A 22,894-nucleotide genomic window follows, 5' to 3' on the forward strand; every position below is an offset into this window, starting at 1 on the left:
TGCAGACCCACCTCCACCTTGAACTCTTCTGTCACACCTACAGCACATCTCACCACTGTCTGTCACCATGTCCTGCACCACTCTAACATACTTCTCTGCCACTCCAGACCTTCTCATACAATACCACAGCTCCTCTCTTGGCACCCTGTCATATGCTTTCTCTAAATCTATAATTTTTAAGTGCGAAAACTAATGTAAGAAATGGCCCATATTTAATTACTTATGTTCAATTCAGTAGCTGTTGAATAAAGCTAAGCTTTTAAAGGTTCAAGGTCTTAAAATTGTAGCAAAATTAGAAATGTTATTTGTAATATTATGTATATGTTATAATAATATATGTATATTCGAAAGGAGATATTTATAAATTCATGACATACGTGCTTGGAGAATTGCGCTATTAATCAGCACCTAGGTATGGTGGTTATATCATATTGGGTGGTGACTGTTGATTTCTATCTCTGTTGTTTTTTTATTTAGCATTTCATCTCTCACTATGAACACTTTGCTAAATCTACTTGGTAGGAAAGGAAGTTTCCTAAGTTTATGTCTAAGGACATGGAGATGATGTATGTGGAGGAGCTGAGGTCATCAATCAACCTGCTAATGGCAAACCTGGAAAGCCTTCCTGTAGCCAAGGACTTGAAGCCCAAAATCAAACCAAAACTCACTCCTATGAACAGTTTCTTGGATATAGGAGATGAAAATGATCTGCCACTTTCCAAATCAGATGTAGTGCTATCCTTCACCCTGGAGGTATGTGAGCAGTACCCCACATTGTCACTACATGTATCCTGTATTTCTAGGGCTTTTCTGCAGGAGGAACACAATCATGTGACATGATCATTTTTAACGGTTGTATCTCTGTATCTATTTGCTTTTGGCAGTTTTTCATTTCTAATTGAGGTCAAAGGGCATTAACAATGTATGTACTACGTAAAGCCATTGACTAGATTGCTGTAAGAAGAAGGTTAATTACCTGACCCTATCTGCATAATTAAGCAAACACATAGGTTAGCCAGTATTTCACATGCTTAGAAGGAAAACACGCAATGGGAATTTGGCCAATTGTTGTTTTTGTTCTGTTTATGCAGATACTGAGGAGCCTGCAGAAAAGCTCAGTCCTATACTTTCACAGCGTTATATATTTGTGTTCTGTAATTTAAGACAGTGTTTCTCAACCAGTAATAAAATAGTAAAAAAAAAAAAATTGTGAACATTTAACATTTTACCCCAGGCTACAAAAACCCTAATTTTTACATGTGAAATGGTAATGTAAATAGTAGGCAGTATATTACAATGAAAATGTATCAAATTTGACACTTTTTAGTTCATTAAAATATATAGGGTAGACCACCTCTACATATCATGCACATTATGTAGGGTCTCTTTTATGTATATATCTCTTGCATATTATGCATGTCTCTTTTACTGTCCTTTAAATACAATATTTTGTTAAATCTTCCTGCATAGATATGAATTACAAGAGGTGTCGCTTTTCCTTTTTTGGGTTTTTGCAGATTGTGATTATGGAGGTACAGGGGCTGAAGTCAGTAGCCCCTAACAGAATTGTCTATTGTACCATGGAAGTAGAAGGAGGAGAGAAACTTCAGACAGACCAGGCTGAGGCCTCCAGACCACAGTGAGTACTGACCAATACTAACCCTACTAGTCTCTCTGTTATCATGGCAGCATTTTTATTCTGTATTATAACTGTACGTAGAATTGTTGGACCATAGACTGAATGTGGACCCAGAAATGTATTTCAGCAGATTAAATTTTGTACTGCAGCAAAGTAAATTGGCGAAAGAAAAAACTGAGCATTGTTCAGTTGTGAACCCACTGCAAGTTCAGTAGTAGACCAACTCTTGTGGCTTATCCAAGCCCATACACCCACAGGTGCTTCTCAATAAATTAGAATATCATCAAAAAGTTGATTTATTTCAGTAAATTAATTGAAAATAAATTGCCAGAAAATTATATCAGCATCTACATACAGTAAAGCTGGTCAGCAGAGGGACGCATGATGTGCTTTAAAACTTCCTGGTAGATGGCTGCACCACTGACTATGCAAACTTTACACTGGACCCTGAACAACTTGGATTCTGTGGCTCACCTTTTTTCCTTCAGATTCTGGGATCAAAATTTCCAAATGAAATGCAAATTTTACTTTCATGTGAAAAGAGGACTTTGGCCCACTGAGCAACAGGCCTAACCTTTTTTTGTCCTTAGCCCAGGAAAGACGCCTTTGACGTTGTCTCTGGTTCAAGAGTGGCTTGACAGAAGGAATACGACAGTTGTAGCCCATGTCCTGGAAACGTCTTTGCATGATGGCATTTGAAGTACTGACTCCAGTTACAGTCCACTCCTTGTGAATCCTCCCCAAATTCTTAATAAGCTTTCAGAATCCACTTACAACTGTGGTTATCCCTGTTATGTAAGCCATAATCATCAAAAATACAAGAAATAAACCCTTTTTTTAAATTTGATTTATTAAAATAAATCAACTTTTCGATGATATTCTAAATTATTGAGATGCACCTGTATGTAGTCTATTCAACTAAAGGCAGCTCTTTAGATGAGTCAGTAGCTACAAGACCAAAAACATGAGTAGATCGAGGTGAACAGTCAATAGGTCACATCTTATCCACCTATATTTTGGAATTTGGCTATGCGACTTAAGATCATCAGCAGCTCAAAGTGGTAAGTAGAGTGTTATTAATGAATATGCAAAATATTCAGTTGTAATAGTATAATTTTTCATCAAATGCCTTAAAATGAATTGCCTACGCATTAACTGCAAAATGTTAAGATGTTCTTATGGAATCACCTAGGACGCCACTCCAACAATGGTCTGCCTGCTTTGCCTACTGTATGACATGTTGTGAAAGTAATGATTGGCTAAGCTTTATTATACTTCATTATATCGTTATACAGTGGTGTGAAAAACTATTTGCCCCCTTCCTGATTTCTTATTCTTTTGCATGTTTGTCACACAAAATGTTTCTGATCATCAAACACATTTAACTATTAGTCAAAGATAACACAAGTAAACACAAAATGCAGTTTTTAAATGATGGTTTTTATTATTTAGGGAGAAAAAAAATCCAAACCTACATGGCCCTGTGTGAAAAAGTAATTGCCCCCTGAACCTAATAACTGCAATCAAGCGTTTGCGGTAACTTGCAACGAGTCTTTTACAGCGCTCTGGAGGAATTTTGGCCCACTCATCTTTGCAGAATTGTTGTACAGTAATTCAGCTTTATTTGAGGGTTTTCTAGCATGAACCGCCTTTTTAAGGTCATGCCACAACATCTCAATAGGATTCAGGTCAGGACTTTGACTAGGCCACTCCGAAGTCTTCATTTTGTTTTTCTTCAGCCATTCAGAGGTGGATTTGCTGGTGTGTTTTGGGTCATTGTCCTGGGTCAGTTGCAAACAGATGGCCGGACATTCTCCTTCAGGATTTTTTGGTAGACAGTAGAATTCATGGTTCCATCTATCACAGCAAGCCTTCCAGGTCCTGAAGCAGCAAAACAACCCCAGACCATCACACTACCACCACCATATTTTACTGGTATGATGTTCTTTTTCTGAAATGCTGTGTTACTTTTACGCCAGATAAAACGGGACACGCACCTTCCAAAAAGTTCAACTTTTGTCTCGTCGGTCCACAAAGTATTTTCCCCAAAGTCTTGGTAATCATTGAGATGTTTTTTAGCAAAATTGAGCTGAGCCTTAATGTTATTTTTGCTTAAAAGTGGTTTGCGCCTTGGAAATCTGCCATGCAGGCCGTTTTTGCCCAGTCTCTTTCTTATGGTGGAGTCGTGAACACTGACCTTAATTGAGGCAAGTGAGGCCTGCAGTTCTTTAGATGTTGTCCTGGGGTCTTTTGTGGCCTCTTGGATGAGTTGTCTCTGCGCTCTTGGGGTAATTTTGGTCGGCCGGCCACTCCTGGGAAGGTTCACCACTGTTCCATGTTTTTGCCATTTGTGGATAATGGCTCTCACTGTGGTTCGCTGGAGTCCCAAAGCTTTAGAAATGGCTTTATAACCTTTACCAGACTGATAGATCTCAATTACTTTTGTCCTCATTTGTTTCTTAAATTTCTTTGGATCTTGCATGATGTCTGGTTTTTGAGATGCTTTGGTCTACTGGTGTCAGGTAGTTCCTATTTAAGTGATTTCTTGATTGAAACAGGTGTGGCAGTAATCAGGCCTGGGGGTGACTACAGAAATTGAACTTAGGTGTGATAAACCACAGTTAAGTTATTTTTTAACAAGGGGGGCAATCACTTTTTCACACAGGGCCATGTAGATTTGGAGGTTTTTTTTTCTCCATTAATACAGTATACCTTCATTTAAAAACTGCATTTTGTGTTCAATTATGTTATCTTTGACTAATAGTTAAATGTGTTTGATGATCAGAAACATTTAAGTGTGACAAACATGCAAAAGAATAAGAAATCAGGAAGGGGGCAAATAGTTTTTCACACCACTGTACATACTTTATAGAGTAAATTTTAAATTAATGATAAATGTAGTAGTTGTCAGCTTAGTTTATGCCATTTCCGGACTGAAACTGTATCTCATCAACCTCATCCTTTTAATTACCAATGATTAATTCTCATAAAACACAGGTATCCTAAAGAAACATATTTGCAAGATATATTAAAGTTGTATGAACTTGTAAAAAATACCAGAACACCAGATAACACCTCTATCTGAATTAATCTCTGTTAATAATATTTAAAATAAAATTTGCCAACTGTCCCAGTAACTAACAGGGGGTACAAAAATACTACAGGCAGCCACTAGAGGGCCCCAGAGGCATTTTTACTTTTAAACCCCTTTTGTTTAATGTCCCTTACTGTATACTGTACTGTATAAACTAATTGCTGGAAATACCCAGAAGAATATTTGCCCCATCTGTGCTTTACTTAGTGTTAAGATATATATACAGATATATTTAAAATGTGATAAACTAAGGGCCATGAGATGATGGGTCTAAAATTCAGTGTTAATTCCTTTTTTATAAAAGACGTGTATAGACTGCCCTGGACTGCACTTTGAAAGGGGAAAGGTTTTTAGCCTGAATCAGGTTTAAGAAGCATTCATTTTATTTGTTGCATCCTACACCCCGTGTTTTAAGCTGTTCTGCTTTTTCATGGGATCTTGCTTCTGGATTATTTGACTAGAAGCTGTACAGAAAGATTAATCAAAGTTGAGACAAGCTCCACTGCTCATGGTATTTGGTTAATGCAGGCTGGCCTTTGCACATGTCATCTATAGCACTGGATGGATCGATTATTCAGTTCAATCTCATTTAACTTACTCTTTTAGTCTCATCTATTATTCGAATGAGTGTCTGAATAAGAAATTGCAAATTTTGGGAAAATGCAATAATGCAAAAAGAAAAAGGGTTGGATGCATATCTTAACCTTTAGTAGAGAAGCAGGGATTTAACATGGCAATTTATTTCATAGTTCACTGTGTGCCTGTATGACTCCATCTGTTTTCTCATGCTGAAGCGAGGGCCACTCAGTTTCAGTGTACATTTGAAATTTAAACATCTCTTTGAATAATCAGATTAAGGTGGGGTTGTGTCTGTGCATTGTCTTTATGAGATGATTACACTGTGATTATTAGGCTTTCAGCTGCTTAGGCCTGGCCCTTTAGATAATCACACTGTGTTTTCCTGACATGCAGATGAAAAAGTATTTAGTTTAATGTATTCTGGGAAATTTAGGCATGAACTCTAAGTGCAGGTTTATTTTAATCTTAATATATGAATGTCACATTCACATTCCAAACATTCATACAATTACAGATGCTTACTTTTGAGACATAAACTTAAATTTAACTGTTGAAGTGAAAGTGGATACTTCTGAGTTACTATAGCAGCATCTTGTATATTTGAATTCGCCTGTATATGTATGCAAGTGTAGCCAATTTAGTCTGGCTGTACTATAATTTTCTAGTCTTTATTATTTGGCAATAAAAGTCTAGTTTATTTAACCAAAAATGCACTTTTTCACATATCGAATTGAGGAACAAAGGTGTCCGGTTAAATTGAATTGAAAAATGATGAGAGTGTGTGTGTGTGTGTGTGTGTGTGTGTGTGTGTGTGTGTGGTCAGAGCTATTAGTGGTGATCGGTTGCCTTAGCAACCTCTGGGTTTAGAAATGACAGCTCTGCTTTGTATTGGTATCCAGCCAGTGAGCCACACTAAGTAGATTATGGGTCATTTAAAGTCTTCACTTTAGCGAACTAGTTCTACCTTTATATTTCTATAAAATAATGTGTATCATTAAAAGCACTGCACAAAGAAATTGATTTACATTCATCTACATTAGCAGTGTGTTTAGTAAGTTGCTGAGTCACTTTGCCAATTTCTTGTCCAGCTCTGAGTGCAAACTCTCATCCTGTTGGACAGCTGGAAGTAAACATTTTTATTTTTGTCCAGAATAATTTCATATAGCTCCAGGTGACACATGGATGGAACTGAGTGGACACCCCCCTGAGGCTGTTTTTAGTAAAAGGCTATTTCGGATTAATATCTTCATTCCTTTGTCTGCGTGGGATGGGGTGACCTTCCACCTGACTGCCTGTAGTAGATAGCAGTTGGTTAAGTGAATGTTTTTATGGTGTACAGAACAACAAGGTCAATAAGTTTAATGCACATTATTATTAAAAGATGCTGTTTAGGGCCTCCGAGTGGCGCAGTGGTAAAGTGCTCACCCAATCATACGGAGATTGCGAGGTGATGCTGTAACTTCTCACAGCCAGAGATCTAGAGAGAGCTGATTGGCCGAGCTCTCTCAGAGGGGAGGGATGAGGGGTATTTCGTGCTCCCACATTAATGACGGCTCTACAGCCAATCAGGGGTGTCTGTGAGCTCACACAAGCGGAAGAAGCGGATAGCGCTGTCCTCCGAGTGTGTTACGCCGCTCCCAACGGTGCGTTCGGAGGAAACACGTCTTTGGCCCTCTCGACTGAGGTGTAGTAGCTTATTGTGGGAGCCCCCTAGTGAAAAGATAGGGAGAAAATCAGGGAATATCCAAAAAATAAAGATGCTGTTTCTTTCGTCCCTAAAAGATACAGTATGTTTGTACTTAATCAAAATCAGATGTTTTTGATTAGGGGTAACACAACGTGGTTATTTTATAGAAAAATATTTACATGTAAGGAATAAAAAAAAAAATAGAAGACAGAACAGTGTTGTAGCTGTTAGCATGTCCTGGCTCAAGGGTTTGAGTCCCACTTTCAGGTCTATTGCATATTCTAGTCGTGCTTGGGTACACTGGATTCTTCCCACAGACCAAAGATATGCAGAGTAGGCTAATTGGCATTTCTAAATTACACTGCAGTGGGTTATTGTAAAACTGTAAAATATGTTTCTTCAATAATGGCAGTTTTTAAACAGCTCTATATGTACATTTAACAATTAAATGAAAGCAAAAGTACTCTGTCCAGGGTCTACCCTGCCTCAAGCCTGAAACCCCTAAGATAGGCTTTGGGCCTGCTGCAACTCTGTACTGCGTGGTGTGAGAAATGTGTGTGAGCACTGCATCTTTACCAGTTTAGTTTTAATATTGTGGACACACTGTACAATAGAGCATTTAAAAAAAAAATTAAATTTGGCACACCATATTTCTTCCACCAAATTTCAACAAAATTTTAAATGCTCTATTGTACAGTATATTTCTATTTTATGTACAGTATACTTCTATTTTTATCCTAGTTAAATAAAAAATTTCTACCGTATTTCTTTTACTCATATTTATTTCTTGTTATAAGCTTTAATTCTCTTTTTAAGGTCACTGGCAGTCGTGTAAGCATTTCACTGCATATGTATGACTGTGTATGTGACAAATAAAATTTGAATTTGACACATTCTAGACCCTGCTCTCACTTCTGTTTATAGCAGCTATAAACAGTCAATGCCTTACCAATATTCCCATTCTTTCTCTCTCTCTTTCTCTCTCTCCTCTAACAAAATACGTTATATAATGTATGTACTGTAAGTATGTTCTGTATGTGGCTTTGTTTAACTCAAATTTATCACGACAGTCTGACAGTAATATTTACCAATGCTTGAACATATGGTCGTATAAGCATAACTATGTCTTAATATTCCACTTTAGCTTGTTCGCAGTCTCATAATGGTGTTTTGGGCAAACTTTTTTTTTCCCTGCTGTTAAAAACTATGCCATAAATCTTTTTTGGGGACAGGTAGAGTCATGCCAGTAATGTTTTCCTATATGATTCATGCAGCTATTCACATAAATGACTTCTTAGACTCTACCATTGTGTTTGTCTGCAGATGGGGCACACAAGGAGACTTCACCACCACCCACCCACTGCCTGTGGTTAAAGTGAAACTGTTTACTGAGAGCACAGGGGTCCTGGCTCTAGAAGACAAAGAGTTGGGCCGGGTGAGACTCGTACATAAGGTTCAGTTAGAGCAGAGTGTTACAGTCCAGTCCTGCAGAGTTACCTCAGGATACCACAGTCAACACCCCTGAGTCAATTCATCTTTGTATCAAAGTCTGCATAGGTGGTGAATTGGGCATGACGCCCCTGGTTTAGAGTCAAGGCCAGTTCACACCACAGGCGTTGCATCAGGCATCATTTGCAGCATTCTGTGTAGCATCATGTAATGCATTGCTTTAAGGCCTTATTTAATTCCCAAATCCCTACCAGCATTGTCTAAGAAGCAAGAAATTCATAAAAAAATAAAAAATGTTATTTCAAAGTAAGCAAAGACTCTGGGATATACCATTATGGAAAATAAAAAACAACCAGGTGAGATACAGTCCCAGATACAGATTTGAGTGTTTCAATCCATTTATACCATTGTGGAGTTTTATTTGTTAATAACCAGCACTGCATCATTACCAGTTTAGTTATAATGTGTGTGGCACACTGTGACACACTACATGCTCTTACTTTCGTTTATAGCAGCTGTAAACAGTCAATACCTCACCAACATTCCCATTCTCTCTCTCTCTCTCTCTTTCTCTCTCTCTCTCCCTCTTTTAGCAATAACGATAATATGATGTATATTATATATGTATTGTGAACCTAGAAACTGCTAATTTTAGTCATGTTAATCATGTGTGCCCGCTTTATGAAAGAAAGCTAGAAGTCATTACAGCTCAGGCTCCTAGGGTAACAGATGGAGACTCCCTTTAGAGACCTTCAATCTGCATCTGCTCCTCTTTTATCTACTTTGTCCTCCCTTTAGTAAATCTCTCTGTATCCCTTCCTTCTTCTCTTTTTAACATTCACCTCCTAATCCATATTTTGTCCTATTTATAAAATTTTGTCCATTGGTTAATTATGTTTCTGTTTTTTCTTTTGGTTTTTCTTCCTAACCAGGTGGTACTAAACCCTACAACAAATGGGCCCAAAACTGCAGAGCTGCATAAGATGGTCATCCCCAAAAACAGCCAAGATACAGACCTGAAGATTAAACTGGCTGTGCGTATGGACAAGCCACCAAACATGAAACACAGTGGGTATGTCAGCCCCTTACTTGGGTTGGTTTATAACCTGGTCGGTTATTTAAGCCTGTTGTAAGCTGAACGTCACTGGAGAGGAATAATTGTAATGATAAGTTTTATACCCAGTGGTTAAATTGAAGCAATTTTTATAATTTTTACATCAGCAATTTTTTTTTCCCCGAACCTAACAAACATGGAACATTGAAGATGCAATCACCAAGTAGTGTTTTTATAGTAAAAACTCCTGGGGGAAAAAGGGGGCATACTGCCACCTATAGCAGAGTCACGCATACTCTGGTCATTCGATTGACCTGCAATGCCTGTATAATGGAACAAGAACTGTAGTCCAATTAAATGGCCAAACTGTGCATGTATACATGCTGAGTTTGTGTACATGGTGATCCATCGAGCTGCTTCTTTGCATCCACTGCAACTGCCACCTAGATAAAGCTCTTCCTGAAAATGAAAACTTGTTTTTATCACTCAGAGAAGCTCTTTTAAGTAAACAGCCAGTTCCTGTTTGTATAAGATTTGTATAAGATTTGCTGTTTGTACTGCTTTTATTTGACATGGATCTTTTTCCACATGAGGGCAGCAGAACTCCACTCTAATTGACACAGTCACTTGTTTTATATTTTTCTTTATTTGTTTTTGGTCCTGTTAAATTCAAAGAACCCCTTCGAGAGATAAATTAGAGGATAAAGTGATATAACTAGTACTACATCTGTTCCTGTTTGTTGAGGAACTGGCTGTTTATTCTTAGAGGGCACACTACATTGTGAGGAATAAATCAAAGTACAATATTTACTTCAAGACAGTAGGTAAGGCCTGATGTTGCCATCTAGAGGTCAAGCATCACTGAACTGCACTAAAGGGGACAATTCCTTATGTGGGTTATCCTTTTACTGCTCACATTACTTCTCTTAGTTAATTATTTATTTATTTATTTATTTTAATTCCGTAAAGCTGACCATTGTTAAAATTGCTATATAAATAAAACTGAATTAAACAACTTTATAATGTATAATGTTTATCAACACTCACTTATTCATAAGTGCTATTGACTGCACTGCTGATAAATAGTCATGGACACAGATGAAGGCAGTTCCCATAGTCACCATAAAGCAGGGCTATTGTACAGGGTGAGACTCGCAGGCCTTTGCCATCAGCCTGTTAATTATGGAGGCGCTCCAGCAGGCTCTCACTATAGAGCTGCTCCCTGAGAGACCTGTGCTAATTAGCAGAAGCCTCTTCAGTCTGTCATTACCTTTTTATAACTGACCCCCACAAGTGGTTTTAAAGCCATCTTGGACCTTTACGTCTGGAGGAGATTCACATTTATACACAGACCATACATACTCACACAGGATCTGTTTTTGGACAGTGTGCTGACATCTCATATTACGCTCTCCTGGAATATATAATATATGTTTAGTTTAAAGGGGGTATTTCAATTGTTTTATTATATTGCTAAATTTATTTATTTTGAATGCAGAAAATTTTTTTTGCTGTAGTAGGAAGTTATGTGATTGCACAAAAAATGGTTTTACTGTAAGTATAGCAACCAGTAGAACAGACATTGATCTGTCACCTGTTTCCCTGAACTCGTGACACACTCATAAAGCACATGAAAAGGCTGCCTGCTACTGGGCAGTTTGTGCAAAAACTCTACAGCTGCACTTGACTTGCACTAGATGTTACTTTTCTTTATGTAATAGCTCGAAAAAGCTTGACTGCTACTGATGCCGTTTCAGGTCCTTCAGGAGACTTGAAATCTACATAAATGATTGACTTTTTTTTTTCTTTTGCTGCCACTATATCATTTTGGATATGTACTCACCAGATTGACAGTTCCATCTTTACTCTAGGTCACTAAATGCGAACTTGCACACGTGTGCATGCACACACACACACACACACACACACACACACACACACACACACCTGAGCACTTATATAAAAGAAAAAGAGAGATGCATTGAAAAGGGATTTTCAGGTTGAATGCCCCCCATTAAAAGCAGCCATCTGTTGAGCAGTGGAGAGACTGAAGAACCATTGAGTTTGGCAGCACGACCCCTCTACAGCTCAGAACGGGAGATTTGCCAGCTTCTCTCGCTTTTGTTTGTCTGTCTGTCTGTTTCTCTCCCTCTATCACTCTCCCAGACTCACTCATTTCATCTTTCTCTTTGTCCACTTATTTCTTTCTAATAGCTCTGTAAAACTGCCATGTTATCCGTCCATAAAAAAGCGGAAGCACATTGATCAGGAGTTTATTTCTTTTCATAGAATGTGGAGGCATGACTGCCTAAGGATTCTTACTAACCTAACCTTACTAACTTCTAAGACCTTTATATATACACTGTTTACGTTTCCTCCCTCAAGTACGTTTGAGTTATTGCCACATTGTACTTACATAGACTGGTGAGTATAAAGGTTTAATAAGGGTCTCGTTTGGGAAATGAATCTCACACGATTTCTAAACCTATACTGTATACTAATAGGCTGTGGTAATGCAGTTTGTCCTCTTGAGGGCGCTGAAGGCATGTAAATTGGTAAGCCTTGTGCGTTGACCTCTCCTGGTTGACACTTTCCATACAGAAGAATGTGGATGCGCTTTTGTTGGCTCATTGGTTTGCCCCCCTAGTTCACCTCAAAGCAGTTTGGCATGGCTTAATAACAAATAGTGTTGATATTTACTACATATGAAAGCATCTACCACTTTTAAAACAGTAGTTACTTTGTAACGCTTGTTTTTGTTTAGCAGGTGTTAGTGACCGAGGACAGAGCTATAGCCCAGTCTGCTTGCTCTAATTAGACTTCATGTTTCATAACAGATGGAACAAGAGTCATGTCTTGGGTCATGGTTTTAAATTCACTCATGTCTTGGGTTTAAATTCAACTTCTCTATTCACTTGTTTTTCCCCCCTATAAAGCTGTGCCTTGAATTCAGCTTCGCTTTTTCTTCTTTATAAAAACCAGTTTGTCTTCAGGTCAGAACTAAGTGAAGTGCAATAGCAGGTACAGGTGCAGACAAATTTCTCAGTCACGATGGCTCCATACTAATAGCATCTCAATAGGGCCATGACTGTATAAAAGGTGTTAGAGAGTGAACTGAAAATCATTTTCACGAGTGGATGATTTCTTTCTCCACTGGACATTCTTTCCTTCTCCAACCTCCTTTATAAGACTTTTTTTTCCCTATGAAGTGATTTCTTTTTACTAAAGCCTTTAAAACTTTGTTTTTATCTGTCATTAATTTTTTTTTTTTTTTTGAGTGAATCTACAGTAGATGTTTAAGGTTAGTATATTTGTAATCTTTTTTTTTTCTTTTTCTTTTTTTCTTCCTAAGGTACCTCTATGTGTTGGGGCAGAGAGTATGGAAACGGTGGAAGAGGAGATATTTTGTTCTTGTTCAGGTAAGTGCCGATAAAGTGAGTAAAGGTGTTAGTATTGTGGCCGTCTTATCAAAATGTTTCTATTTAGCACAACATCTACATGCATTAAGCACATTATTGGAGGTGCTGTAATTATTTCTGAAATATTTTGAAAATGTACTTTTTAAATGAAAGAACTTCGCCAATAAATATTGTCGCCTATTTCAGGTCAGCCAATACACCTTCGCCATGTGCAGCTACAGAGAGAAAAAATCAGAGCCACATGAGTTGATGCAGCTGGATGGATATACAGTAGATTATTCTGATCCGCAGCCTGGTGAGCTTGAACTTCCCTCATCTCCCAGTGTTCCGTATAAACACTGATTGGTTCCTTGTTCTCCATTACGAGTCTGTAAATAAGTACTCATTTTAATTACAGTCACTGATTCTAATTAATGTTTTATTACATCAGCCTCTGAAACATCAGTGTTTGGATAATTTCATATTAATTTGATAATTTAACTGTTGTACATGTCTGTGCTCGACCTTTTTTTTTTTTTTTTTTTGACAAGTTTTTTCTTTTACTACCAGTATCCACTATCTACCATAAATAAAAAAAAAAAAAAAAAAAAAAAAATATTTTTATTGCTGTGAAATAAAGTGAAGCGCACACATTTTTTCGTTATTATTATAATTTTTTTTGAAAAACTGAAAGTTTTATACAAATGTGCTTGACAGAACAACACCAAAACTGACAGATGTCTGATTGATCATTTTTGCCAGCACCTTTGCACCATTGGAATTCTTGTTTCCAATGCTATTATTCATAATACTAATGAAAACTTGGTTTCCAATGTTGTTTGTTGTTATCGGAGCAGAGAATTACAGAAATGAATTTGCAGAAATGTTTCTTTAATTTAAAATGAAACAAGCAAGGTGTGAGTGAAGTGTCGACTTTCAGTGTAGACCAGTTAAACCTTACAGTCGTTTTTTTTTTTTTTTTCAAACTCCATCCATTTTCACAGGCTCAAAAATAATTGGGTAACTGGGTGATATCCAGTTTCATGGCTGGACGCGGTTTGTTTAATTTGTTTACTGTTTATAGGAATTCTCAATATGCAGTCCAAAAAGGTGCCTAGGCAAGTGAGCAAGGCCATCATTAGGCTAAAAAAATAGTCCTGTAGTGACCAAATTAACAATTTGGTTAGTCTTAAAAAAAATGGCATGCTCTGGTGAGCTCATTCTACATGATTGCAGAATTCATTCCTTGGTAACAAAACATTTTTCATGAAAGCACATTCATGAAAGTGTCTTGAGTTTGTAAACAATAACATGCCAAGCTGCTGCCTTTCTTTGAGTAGATGGTTGTGATGGTGGTGTACAGGATTTAAAAGGGAGGGGGGGGTGTCTTTTGTCCAAAAACTTATGCATTTGTATACACAGAATCTACACGTCCTCTTCTATGCTATAACATTTATATACTGCATGCTGTGCAAGCCTTACACACAAGTGCAAGGTAAATGATTTTTGGGATATTACTGTATGTTTCAAGGTTAGTTTTTTTCCTGCCCTCTTACAATCATTTTTGACACTTGACACATTAAGCTTAAGCCCTTGGAATAGGAAAGCCCATCAGTTTCTAAGTGGTGTAAAGAAAGACGGTATATATCTGTATCTCATCTGACTAAAAGGGAAATGTTGAAGAGGATAAAGATAATTAAAAAAACTACAGACATGTTACAGACCAACAGCCAAAACGTAGTCAAAGTACAGTATAGTGTCTCTAGGCAATGTGTGTCCTTCATGTAAAAGAAAGACGTACTGTATTAACCAATTAACTAAGCAAGGCTATACTTCTGTTTCTGTCTCCTGAATACATTATTACATTTTTCCTTGAATAACATAAAAGGCAAGGTATAAGCTATGTGTAGTTTGTCTGCTTTTTGAATATGTTGACCACCGCATGTCTTTTCTAGGTCTTCAAGGAGGCCAGGCCTTTTTTAGCGCTGTCAAGGAGGGGGATTTGGTGATATTTGCAACAAACGATGAACAGGACCGGACGCTGTGGGTGCAGGCAATGTACCGTGCTACGGGCCAGTCATACAAACCATTACCACCAGCTCAGAACCAGCAGCACAACTGCAGAGGGGGGAATATCCAAAAAGATGCCCCAGCTTCATTACTAAGTAGGTTACATCCTCTCCAATCTGTAATTTCTCATTTACATTTACAGTATATACTTTGTTTATATACAGTACTAAAATCCCTTCTTTATTTTAGTTGAGGATGCGAGGATTTTTCCTCAATGCCGCCAATCACTCCACGAAATAAGTATTTCCAAAACTACTGTAGTTTGCCCTTGACAACTAGATAACCCTTTTTCTAACTTTTATTTTTCAAAAACAGACCAAAAAAAGTCAATTCCATAACTTATTGCTGGTCAGGATTTAGTTTTCATCTTAAATTACTTTCTTTTTCAGTTTTGTCACCATAACAAGCAAAGAGCTCCGCTGCATCCAATGCTGACTGAAATTTTGGACAGTTGTCAGAATAAAATAAGACACTTTGTGACTTACACTGACTTTTCAGGCATGTGAGGACAAGCACTTCACTTCCAAAAATTCTCAAATCTTCAAGGCCCTCCTCCTCCTTGTTTCTCACATTAGGCTGGACCTCATACAATTTTTTTTTTTTCTTCTACAATAATTTCCATCACTTTATGCAAGCCAAAGAGTTTTTAATTTTTTTTAAATCACAAAGTCACATTAATTTGAATGTGGTAGTACAGAAGGCCAGTCTAGTGATTTTTTTCAACTTTCAGTTTATAAACTTCTAGAAGTTCAGTTCCTGAGTTTTTTATTTATTTATTTCCACAGCATTATACACCTGTATTACTGATGTGTCTAAGAGCCTCTGTTCATGTCAGTGCTGTCCATTTGCTTTAGTCTCTTAGGTGACCAGTGTGAACCTCTTTTCTCATAGCACAGATGAGCCACAGAGCTTAAGACTACATTTCACAATGTGCGTATATGTGGAAGTGTCCATATAGGCCATATAATCCCAATAGAGTTCAGTCGTCCTGTCTGTCCACATCTGTCTTTCAAACTTTGGTTACTCTGACCGAAGTGACTGGCGGGGGTGTACCTGTGATTTCAGTCCAGCGCTGTGTTAATATCTGTCATGAAGCTCATGTCTACCTTGGTGGCTCACGTCACATGGATGTGACTGCTACAATGAAGACAGAAACGTTAGCTGATCTCTCTCTGCTGTGCTGGGCATCATGGCTTAGCACTTCAGCCCTGATTAGAGACGACAGCTCCCGTTCTCCTCCCCCTCCCCTCATCTACAGATAATAGCTGTAAGTTAAGGTTGACATAGATCAATATGATTCTTCAGTCGAACTGAATCTGTCAGGCTCGCGCCTCGCAGATCAATATGAAGCTTCCCTCTTCTCTTTTCCTGCATTGAATCTATATCTTCTTTTGTCTCCGTTCTTTAATCTCTTCCTTGTTTTCTTTCTGCCCCCTGCCCAAAAATCGTTTTTGTCCCCATTTTTCTACCAAATAACATTAAGCAGTTGATGCTTCGATAGTAATGAATGTAATATGACCTATATCAGAATTAAAGCAAGTGGGACAATGGTGAGATAGCCCCTTTTCTGGGCCAGGACAGAAGTGTTTGCAAGTCAATTGCAGAATTGCACTTGTTGTCTACCGTCGTTGCAGTCGGGTGGAGGGGCTAGCAGATGCCCACAGCGCTTCTGGGCATATACACAGCGCTTTTCTCTGTCCATACAAGCATCCACAAAGTCATCGGCATGCCAAAAATGGCAGCGTTAATAAAAGCGATCACTAATGCCCGGCTCACAAAGGTGCCGCTGGCCATGCAGGCGTCTGAAGATGTGTCTCAAAAGCCTTGGTCTTTTGTGGGTGTTGTGGAGCGAAGACCTCACTTCGCATATGTACACTCTTAGACTGCCGGCAGCAAGTGTTAGGCTTTTGATGGGTTCCCCATTAGCCGGTTTTCAGGATGCATGTGACAAATGCAGTGAAAGGAGTGGAAATGAACTTGGGCACACTTTTAGTGCTCCCTCCTTCTTCTTCTTTTTTTTTTAAACTCCCACAGCCTTAGAGACACACACACAAGCGCACACACACACACATCGTCTGCCCTGACCTGAAACCCTTCACATTGCCCATATGTGTCATTTTCTTTCTTCACCGTGATGCGCTTGTCATCTGCTTGTTCTTTATTTATGAAAAGTGAGTGCAAATTGGGATGTGAGGAGACAGATGGTAATCACTCACACACACTCAGGCAAATGCACATATTTATCAAACCTTCACAAAGGTGTAATGCCTTGTTCAAGGTTGAGTTTCAGACCAACTGTATCTGAGATTCGTACGTTTCTAAGCTGTCGTGACCATGCGTGTCAGGCCGTCTTGTTCTTTTACCGGTGCTACAGTTAAACTCGTGTTTAGACGGTAGTAAAATATTCAGAAAGTGGTGAAAATTAATTGCATGCTTCAATTTTCAAAAATGTATTCCAGTCATAGTTCACTCAGCTGAAAGATTCTTGGTTCCATGCATGCATGCATCTTTTTATCAGCTGAATTGTGGTAACTGAAGATCAGAATGTGCTCGAGTAGGAAACTGCTGTCAGATGATGGGCATCACATGTCTGAGCAAGGCTGTAAGTGTCAAATGTTTACTGCTGAAGCAGGAAAACTGGCTGTCACAGAGTAGCTTTGGCCAAAAGAAGTGACATGCAAATAAAGGAAGACAGTGATGCCAACGCAACCAAAGACAGATTTGTGTTCTTTACAGAGCATTCTAAAGTGTGAGCTCTGATATTTCTCCTGCCTGTATAGACAAGTTATCAGTTGCATCAATGCACTTACTGGAGAATAAGAAAGCGTGATGAGCCTGTTACTTATTATCCTTCAATTTTATTTATGTTCAGAAATTATGTAAATTAATATCTAATTTACATTTATAGTTGCACCATATTTGCCAATTCGAATCACTTTGTGACCAAGAACTTTGTCTATTAGTTATCGCACTGGTATTGTTATTATTGTTCAGGCTGAAATAAGTGTGTTTGTGTCTCAGGTTTGGAGAGGGCAGGAGTTGAGGAGCTCATCTCTGCTGTTCCCTGCAGCTTCGATCACTCCAGGCTGTTCCAAATGCTGCAGAAACACACACTCCTCCACCGCATGAACGACTCCTTCTCATGCCTGGTGAGCTTATCTTTTCTGTGTTTGTGTTCATGCTGTTTGGGTGAGAACAAAACTGGGAAGTGTGTACACGAACCCTTAATAGAACTATGTCAAGCTTAACTTATGACGATGAACTGCGATCATTTTTATTTAGGTTATATTGTACAGATCCGTATATGTTCTGCAGTGCAAGTCCAGTGATATTCAAAGGGAAAGAAAGAGAACGGAGAAGAATTAAAGAATAAATCAGTGGTAGCACACACTGAAAAAAACTCTCAAAGGTACTGATATTTGATTGCTTTATTTTCATTTTCACATCTGTAATGTCAAAGCTACCAAACAACCAGTGCTCTAAAGCTCAAATGGTGTGTGGCGTGGATGTGTATATGTTGCTCTAGTTGGAGGTGTGTGTGTGTGTGTGTGTGTGTGTGTGTGTGTGTGTGTGTGTGTGTGTGTGTGTATGTTGGGGGTTTAAATGTCCACAGGGGAGGGATATGGCCCTCCAGGCTAAGTGAGAGCTCATGCTCAAGAGGAGTATAAACGGTTCCAATCAATACACCACAAAAAGGAAACCCATCGTGTTGCTCCGTGTTCCTCAGCAGGGTGAAGAAAAGAACCGTGCTGTGACTTCCAATGCTTATATGTATGAAAAAGCAGACAGGAATGAGTGTTGCAAATAGTCCCGTTTACTTGTCAGCAAACACTGCACATGGGGTGATTGAAATGTAATTTAGGAATGAAAGAGTGTCTGTGTTTTAAGTTGAAATATCAAGGCTTACACGAGAAATCTGACGCATTCAGGAAATTTTATTTCTTATATTGTGCAAACATATATGACCAGCTTCTGCTTTTGTCCTCATTAGACCTGCTTTCACACCACATCTGCACTCAGCTCTTTGTGAGTCTGCTTTTGTTTCAACATTAGTGGACAGCAAAATGCCTTCTTGAAATCACAGAGCCACAAAAGCCACCTGAATATGGTGCTGTTCCCATGATTCCTGGGAGAAGGACATCTGTGTCTGTGTGGTCATCGAATGCAGTATATGTACTGTAAAAATACGACTTGAGGCATCATAAGGGCAAATTAAGGACAGCTTTTGTTTAATTAACCACTCTTTTAGGACTTTTACTGACATCTGAGTGTCCTGAATATCAAATCATTGTATACCAATTACAAGAAATAGTCACTTACTTACGGTAAAATGCACAACACTGATGCTCAGTGATGCAAATTGCTTGCTTACTAAGAAAAATATCCAATTTTAATTGAACATCCTTGATTTTTTAAACTTATTACAGACTTAACTACTTTACAGTCCACCTACTGTCATGTTTTGTTTTGTTTTTTAATTGGGAGATGAGAAGAAACTGGAGCAAACCAGAAGTCCTGGAGCTCTAACACGGCGATACTACAGTACATCTTGTGCCAACATGGCTATCAAAATAATATTAAATCTACTTACTGTACAGTATGTGTTTATTCATCACCTGATGGCCCCCACAAGTAATTAGAAAATAAATTTCTTTTAGAACATTTCCATTCTAAAACAATTACAAATCATAAATCACAAGACAAAGTCTTAAATTACAAAAGAAAACTAGCTAGCATTGGCAGATAATTAATTGCTGCACAATTATATGCTTATAAACACCATGTCTAATAATGACATAATCATCACATCTACAGGGAATGGACAGAAATAAAATGCTAGTAAAATACTGTTTAACAGTTATTTTTCCAGTTAAACTCTCTATTTGGACATGGCATAAATGAATAACCATTTATTAAATGGGCTTAGGATATTGCTTAGGATATTGTTTCATTTGTCTAGTACTTTCTCTGTATACGGTACGTGCCACACTGCCTGAGAGTGTTACATACTCCTGTACCATGTATTATGTTTTAAATGTGCCATGCTGTGTGCTATAAAATATTTGGATTTAGATATTATTGCTTCTCTTTTAGATCCAAAAATAGCATTAAATGTGAAACAGAGCGAATTAGGAGCAAAAAAAAAACAGTTTTTAAAGATAAATAGCATATGTAGTAGAAAAAAAATAGAAAAAAGTCTGTATGCCCTTGAGACAGAATGGAGAAGCTGAGGAATATTAATTTATACCAGAAGACATTGACATGATTCATGACTCAAATGTTAATCTTCATAAAGTCATCATTCACAACTCCATACATTTTAAATGGGCTTTTTAAGAAGAAATTATGTAAAAGAAAGAATGTTGGAATTTGTTTGATCTAAACCCTTTCACTGATTTGTTTGCCGTTCTAGATGTTGAGTGTTTACTGCTCTACTTATGTTCCATTTGTGGTGCCTTGTAAGTGTTATTTTACATGTTGTGCTAATGTCATTTTTCCATCTCTGCACATGCCGCTGAAAAGTAGTTGAAAAATTATACATGCCCTGATGAAACTATGTCTTTTCTTTGCTCTGGAGAATACGTGAAGCACATAAAAAGCTGATTTAACAAATCTTTTAAAGTTACATTCGTTCTATTCTACTGTAATGAATATCATTCAACGTTTTTGACTGAAATTGCAACAACAGCAAACTATAGTGTGTAGTTTAGCAACAAGCTAGCCATTAGAGTAGTGATCGCTCTAATTTTTTTCATTAAATCCTCAATACAGTAATGAGCATGGTCAAGATTATTGATTTAAGCAAGTACTGTCTGTGTAGGGAAAGTGGTTAGCGCTGTTGCTTTACACATCGCAGATTAAATCTTGCAATAAATAAACATGTCTGTTTATTAACTCTTGTAAAGCTCATAAACTCTATAGCTTCATTAAGGTCATGTTCACATGTAGCCGGGTATTTTTTACAAATTCTTCCACCTTTTTTTTCATAAATTATTCTGTCCGGACGACCTACATTTTAAAAATATCTTTGTCCACATGAAAACACCCCGTTAAGTACTGTTAGGAGCATCCTTAATCAACAGGGGGCCAATCAGAAGCCTAGACAAAACGTCACCACCAGTTGAGCTTTGTAAAAGTTCATCAGGTCTCGTACAAAACTGCTGTTGCTGTCCGTGTGGTCTGTGTCGTCTGAGTTTTGTATATAGCAGCAGTGAGCTTCATAGGACTTCAGGTAGCTTTGTTTGTTACCGATCGAATAACTGCAAGTGTACTGCGCGTGTAAAAAGTTTTGTAAGCAACATTAACACAGTCACTAGTTTACTGTACTTAAGTCCACCATTGCACAAAATATCCTTATAAACAAAGCTGACGTCAAATCAAGGAGACTAGCACACAGACATTGACATCATCGGTGACGTTACAACAAACCAAAATCTGTTTCCCCTGTCCACACAACACCAATTCCACAAGCTTCCTCTTCAGCAACCAAAACTGCGTTTGCATGTGGACAAAAGGCCAAAAGCGCAGATAAAAATCTGTTTTTAGAAATACCTGGATACTTGTGGACATGGCCTAAAAGTAGAGAAAGTTTATGTACACTGTGTGTGAGGCCATGCCAATTTGATGTCTGTTAAAAAAAAATAGGGAAGGAACTGGTAGTTAAGATGACTACCCAAGTTGTTGAGTTAAAGTTTACTGATTGTAATATATGAAGTTTAAACTTCACCACAAATACCGCAAAAAATATTTGCCTCAATATTTGGACTAATCCTCCCCCAATCAAATGCATTTCAACAAAAAGGCAAAACTATAAACTGTATCTATAATGTATTTTTATTAGATCTGTTGATATGTGTGTGTGTGTGTGTGTGTGTGTTTGTGTGTGTGTGTGTGTGTAGATAGATGAATAGATAGATATTAAAATAGATGTATGATATATATGAACGTCATCTCTGCAGCAAAGGTAAGGTTTGGACTTGCTTTCCTGCGAGGGTCTTCATGAGAGTCAGTTTCCTTATGGTTCTTGATGGGTTTAGTAAATGCAGTTGACAATAACTATTATATAACAGCTAACCTTACAAAATAACAACTAGAACCAATATTCATTTAAAATAGAAAAAAAAAATCACTATAAAAAATTTGATTAGGTGCATCTAAACATTTGACTGGTACTGTGTGCACAATACTGTGCAAGACTTTTAGGCATGTGTAAGGAAATGTTGTAAAGCAAGAATGCTTTCAAAAATATATTTTAATTGTTTCTATTTCTACAGTATGAATTTACAAATTGCAAAGTAAATTGTAATAAACATTTAAATAAAATCAATATTTTGTGTGACTAGCCTTTGGCTTCAAAGCAGCATAAATTCCTACACTTGCACAAAGTCAGGGATTGTGTAGGATCATAATCACTTGTATGATTGTACGATATATACTGTAAGTTGAAATACTGTACAGACATTAACTGTATGAAAGAAACAGCTCATTAGGAGGCTTAAAGCTGGGTGAGGAACAGTGAACCTCTGCCCCAAAAAATTGAGGATGTGCAAGACAGTTTCATACCTCTGAAGTGCAAACAAGGCTAAGTGACTTAACTATGCACAAAAACATAGAAACTGGGTGCAGAAAATGGCAGCAGATGTTCTGGACTGATGAGTCAAAAAATTTAATATTTGGCTGAAGCACAAGGCATGATGTTTGCTAAAGTGCTGGAGAGCAGTACACTACTTTTTACAGAGTTTTTTTCCCCAGTTTTTTTTTTTGTTAGTTTTTTTTTTTTTTTTTTTAACATCAGCCAATATTCAAAGAACTGAATAATCCATCATACATTTAACTGAAAACAAGAATACATCACTATATGGCTAGTTCTATAACTATGTAAAAGAATATTCACAGCACAGTTGTTTTTTTCACTTTGTGCTAA

The 22,894-nt window shown here is 37.7% G+C and overlaps 1 protein-coding gene across 3 annotated transcripts in view; it reads left to right on the forward strand.

The window, feature by feature from the left end:
- The window catches only part of cadps2 (Ca++-dependent secretion activator 2), a 154,313-nt gene that overhangs the window by 85,823 nt on the left and 45,596 nt on the right, over positions 1 to 22,894 (forward strand). For all 3 annotated transcript variants that reach the window (XM_053477639.1, XM_053477645.1, XM_053477651.1), the window contains exons 5-12: positions 523 to 753; positions 1,518 to 1,639; positions 8,323 to 8,434; positions 9,381 to 9,520; positions 12,855 to 12,921; positions 13,108 to 13,216; positions 14,856 to 15,065; positions 17,992 to 18,119. In XM_053477639.1, coding sequence (XP_053333614.1) covers positions 523 to 753; positions 1,518 to 1,639; positions 8,323 to 8,434; positions 9,381 to 9,520; positions 12,855 to 12,921; positions 13,108 to 13,216; positions 14,856 to 15,065; positions 17,992 to 18,119 — 1,119 coding nt within the window. The remainder of the gene's footprint in view (positions 1 to 522; positions 754 to 1,517; positions 1,640 to 8,322; positions 8,435 to 9,380; positions 9,521 to 12,854; positions 12,922 to 13,107; positions 13,217 to 14,855; positions 15,066 to 17,991; positions 18,120 to 22,894) is intronic.

Source organism: Clarias gariepinus, chromosome 2 (genome assembly GCF_024256425.1).
Source record: "Clarias gariepinus isolate MV-2021 ecotype Netherlands chromosome 2, CGAR_prim_01v2, whole genome shotgun sequence".
NCBI classification, from domain to species: Eukaryota; Metazoa; Chordata; class Actinopteri; order Siluriformes; family Clariidae; genus Clarias; species Clarias gariepinus.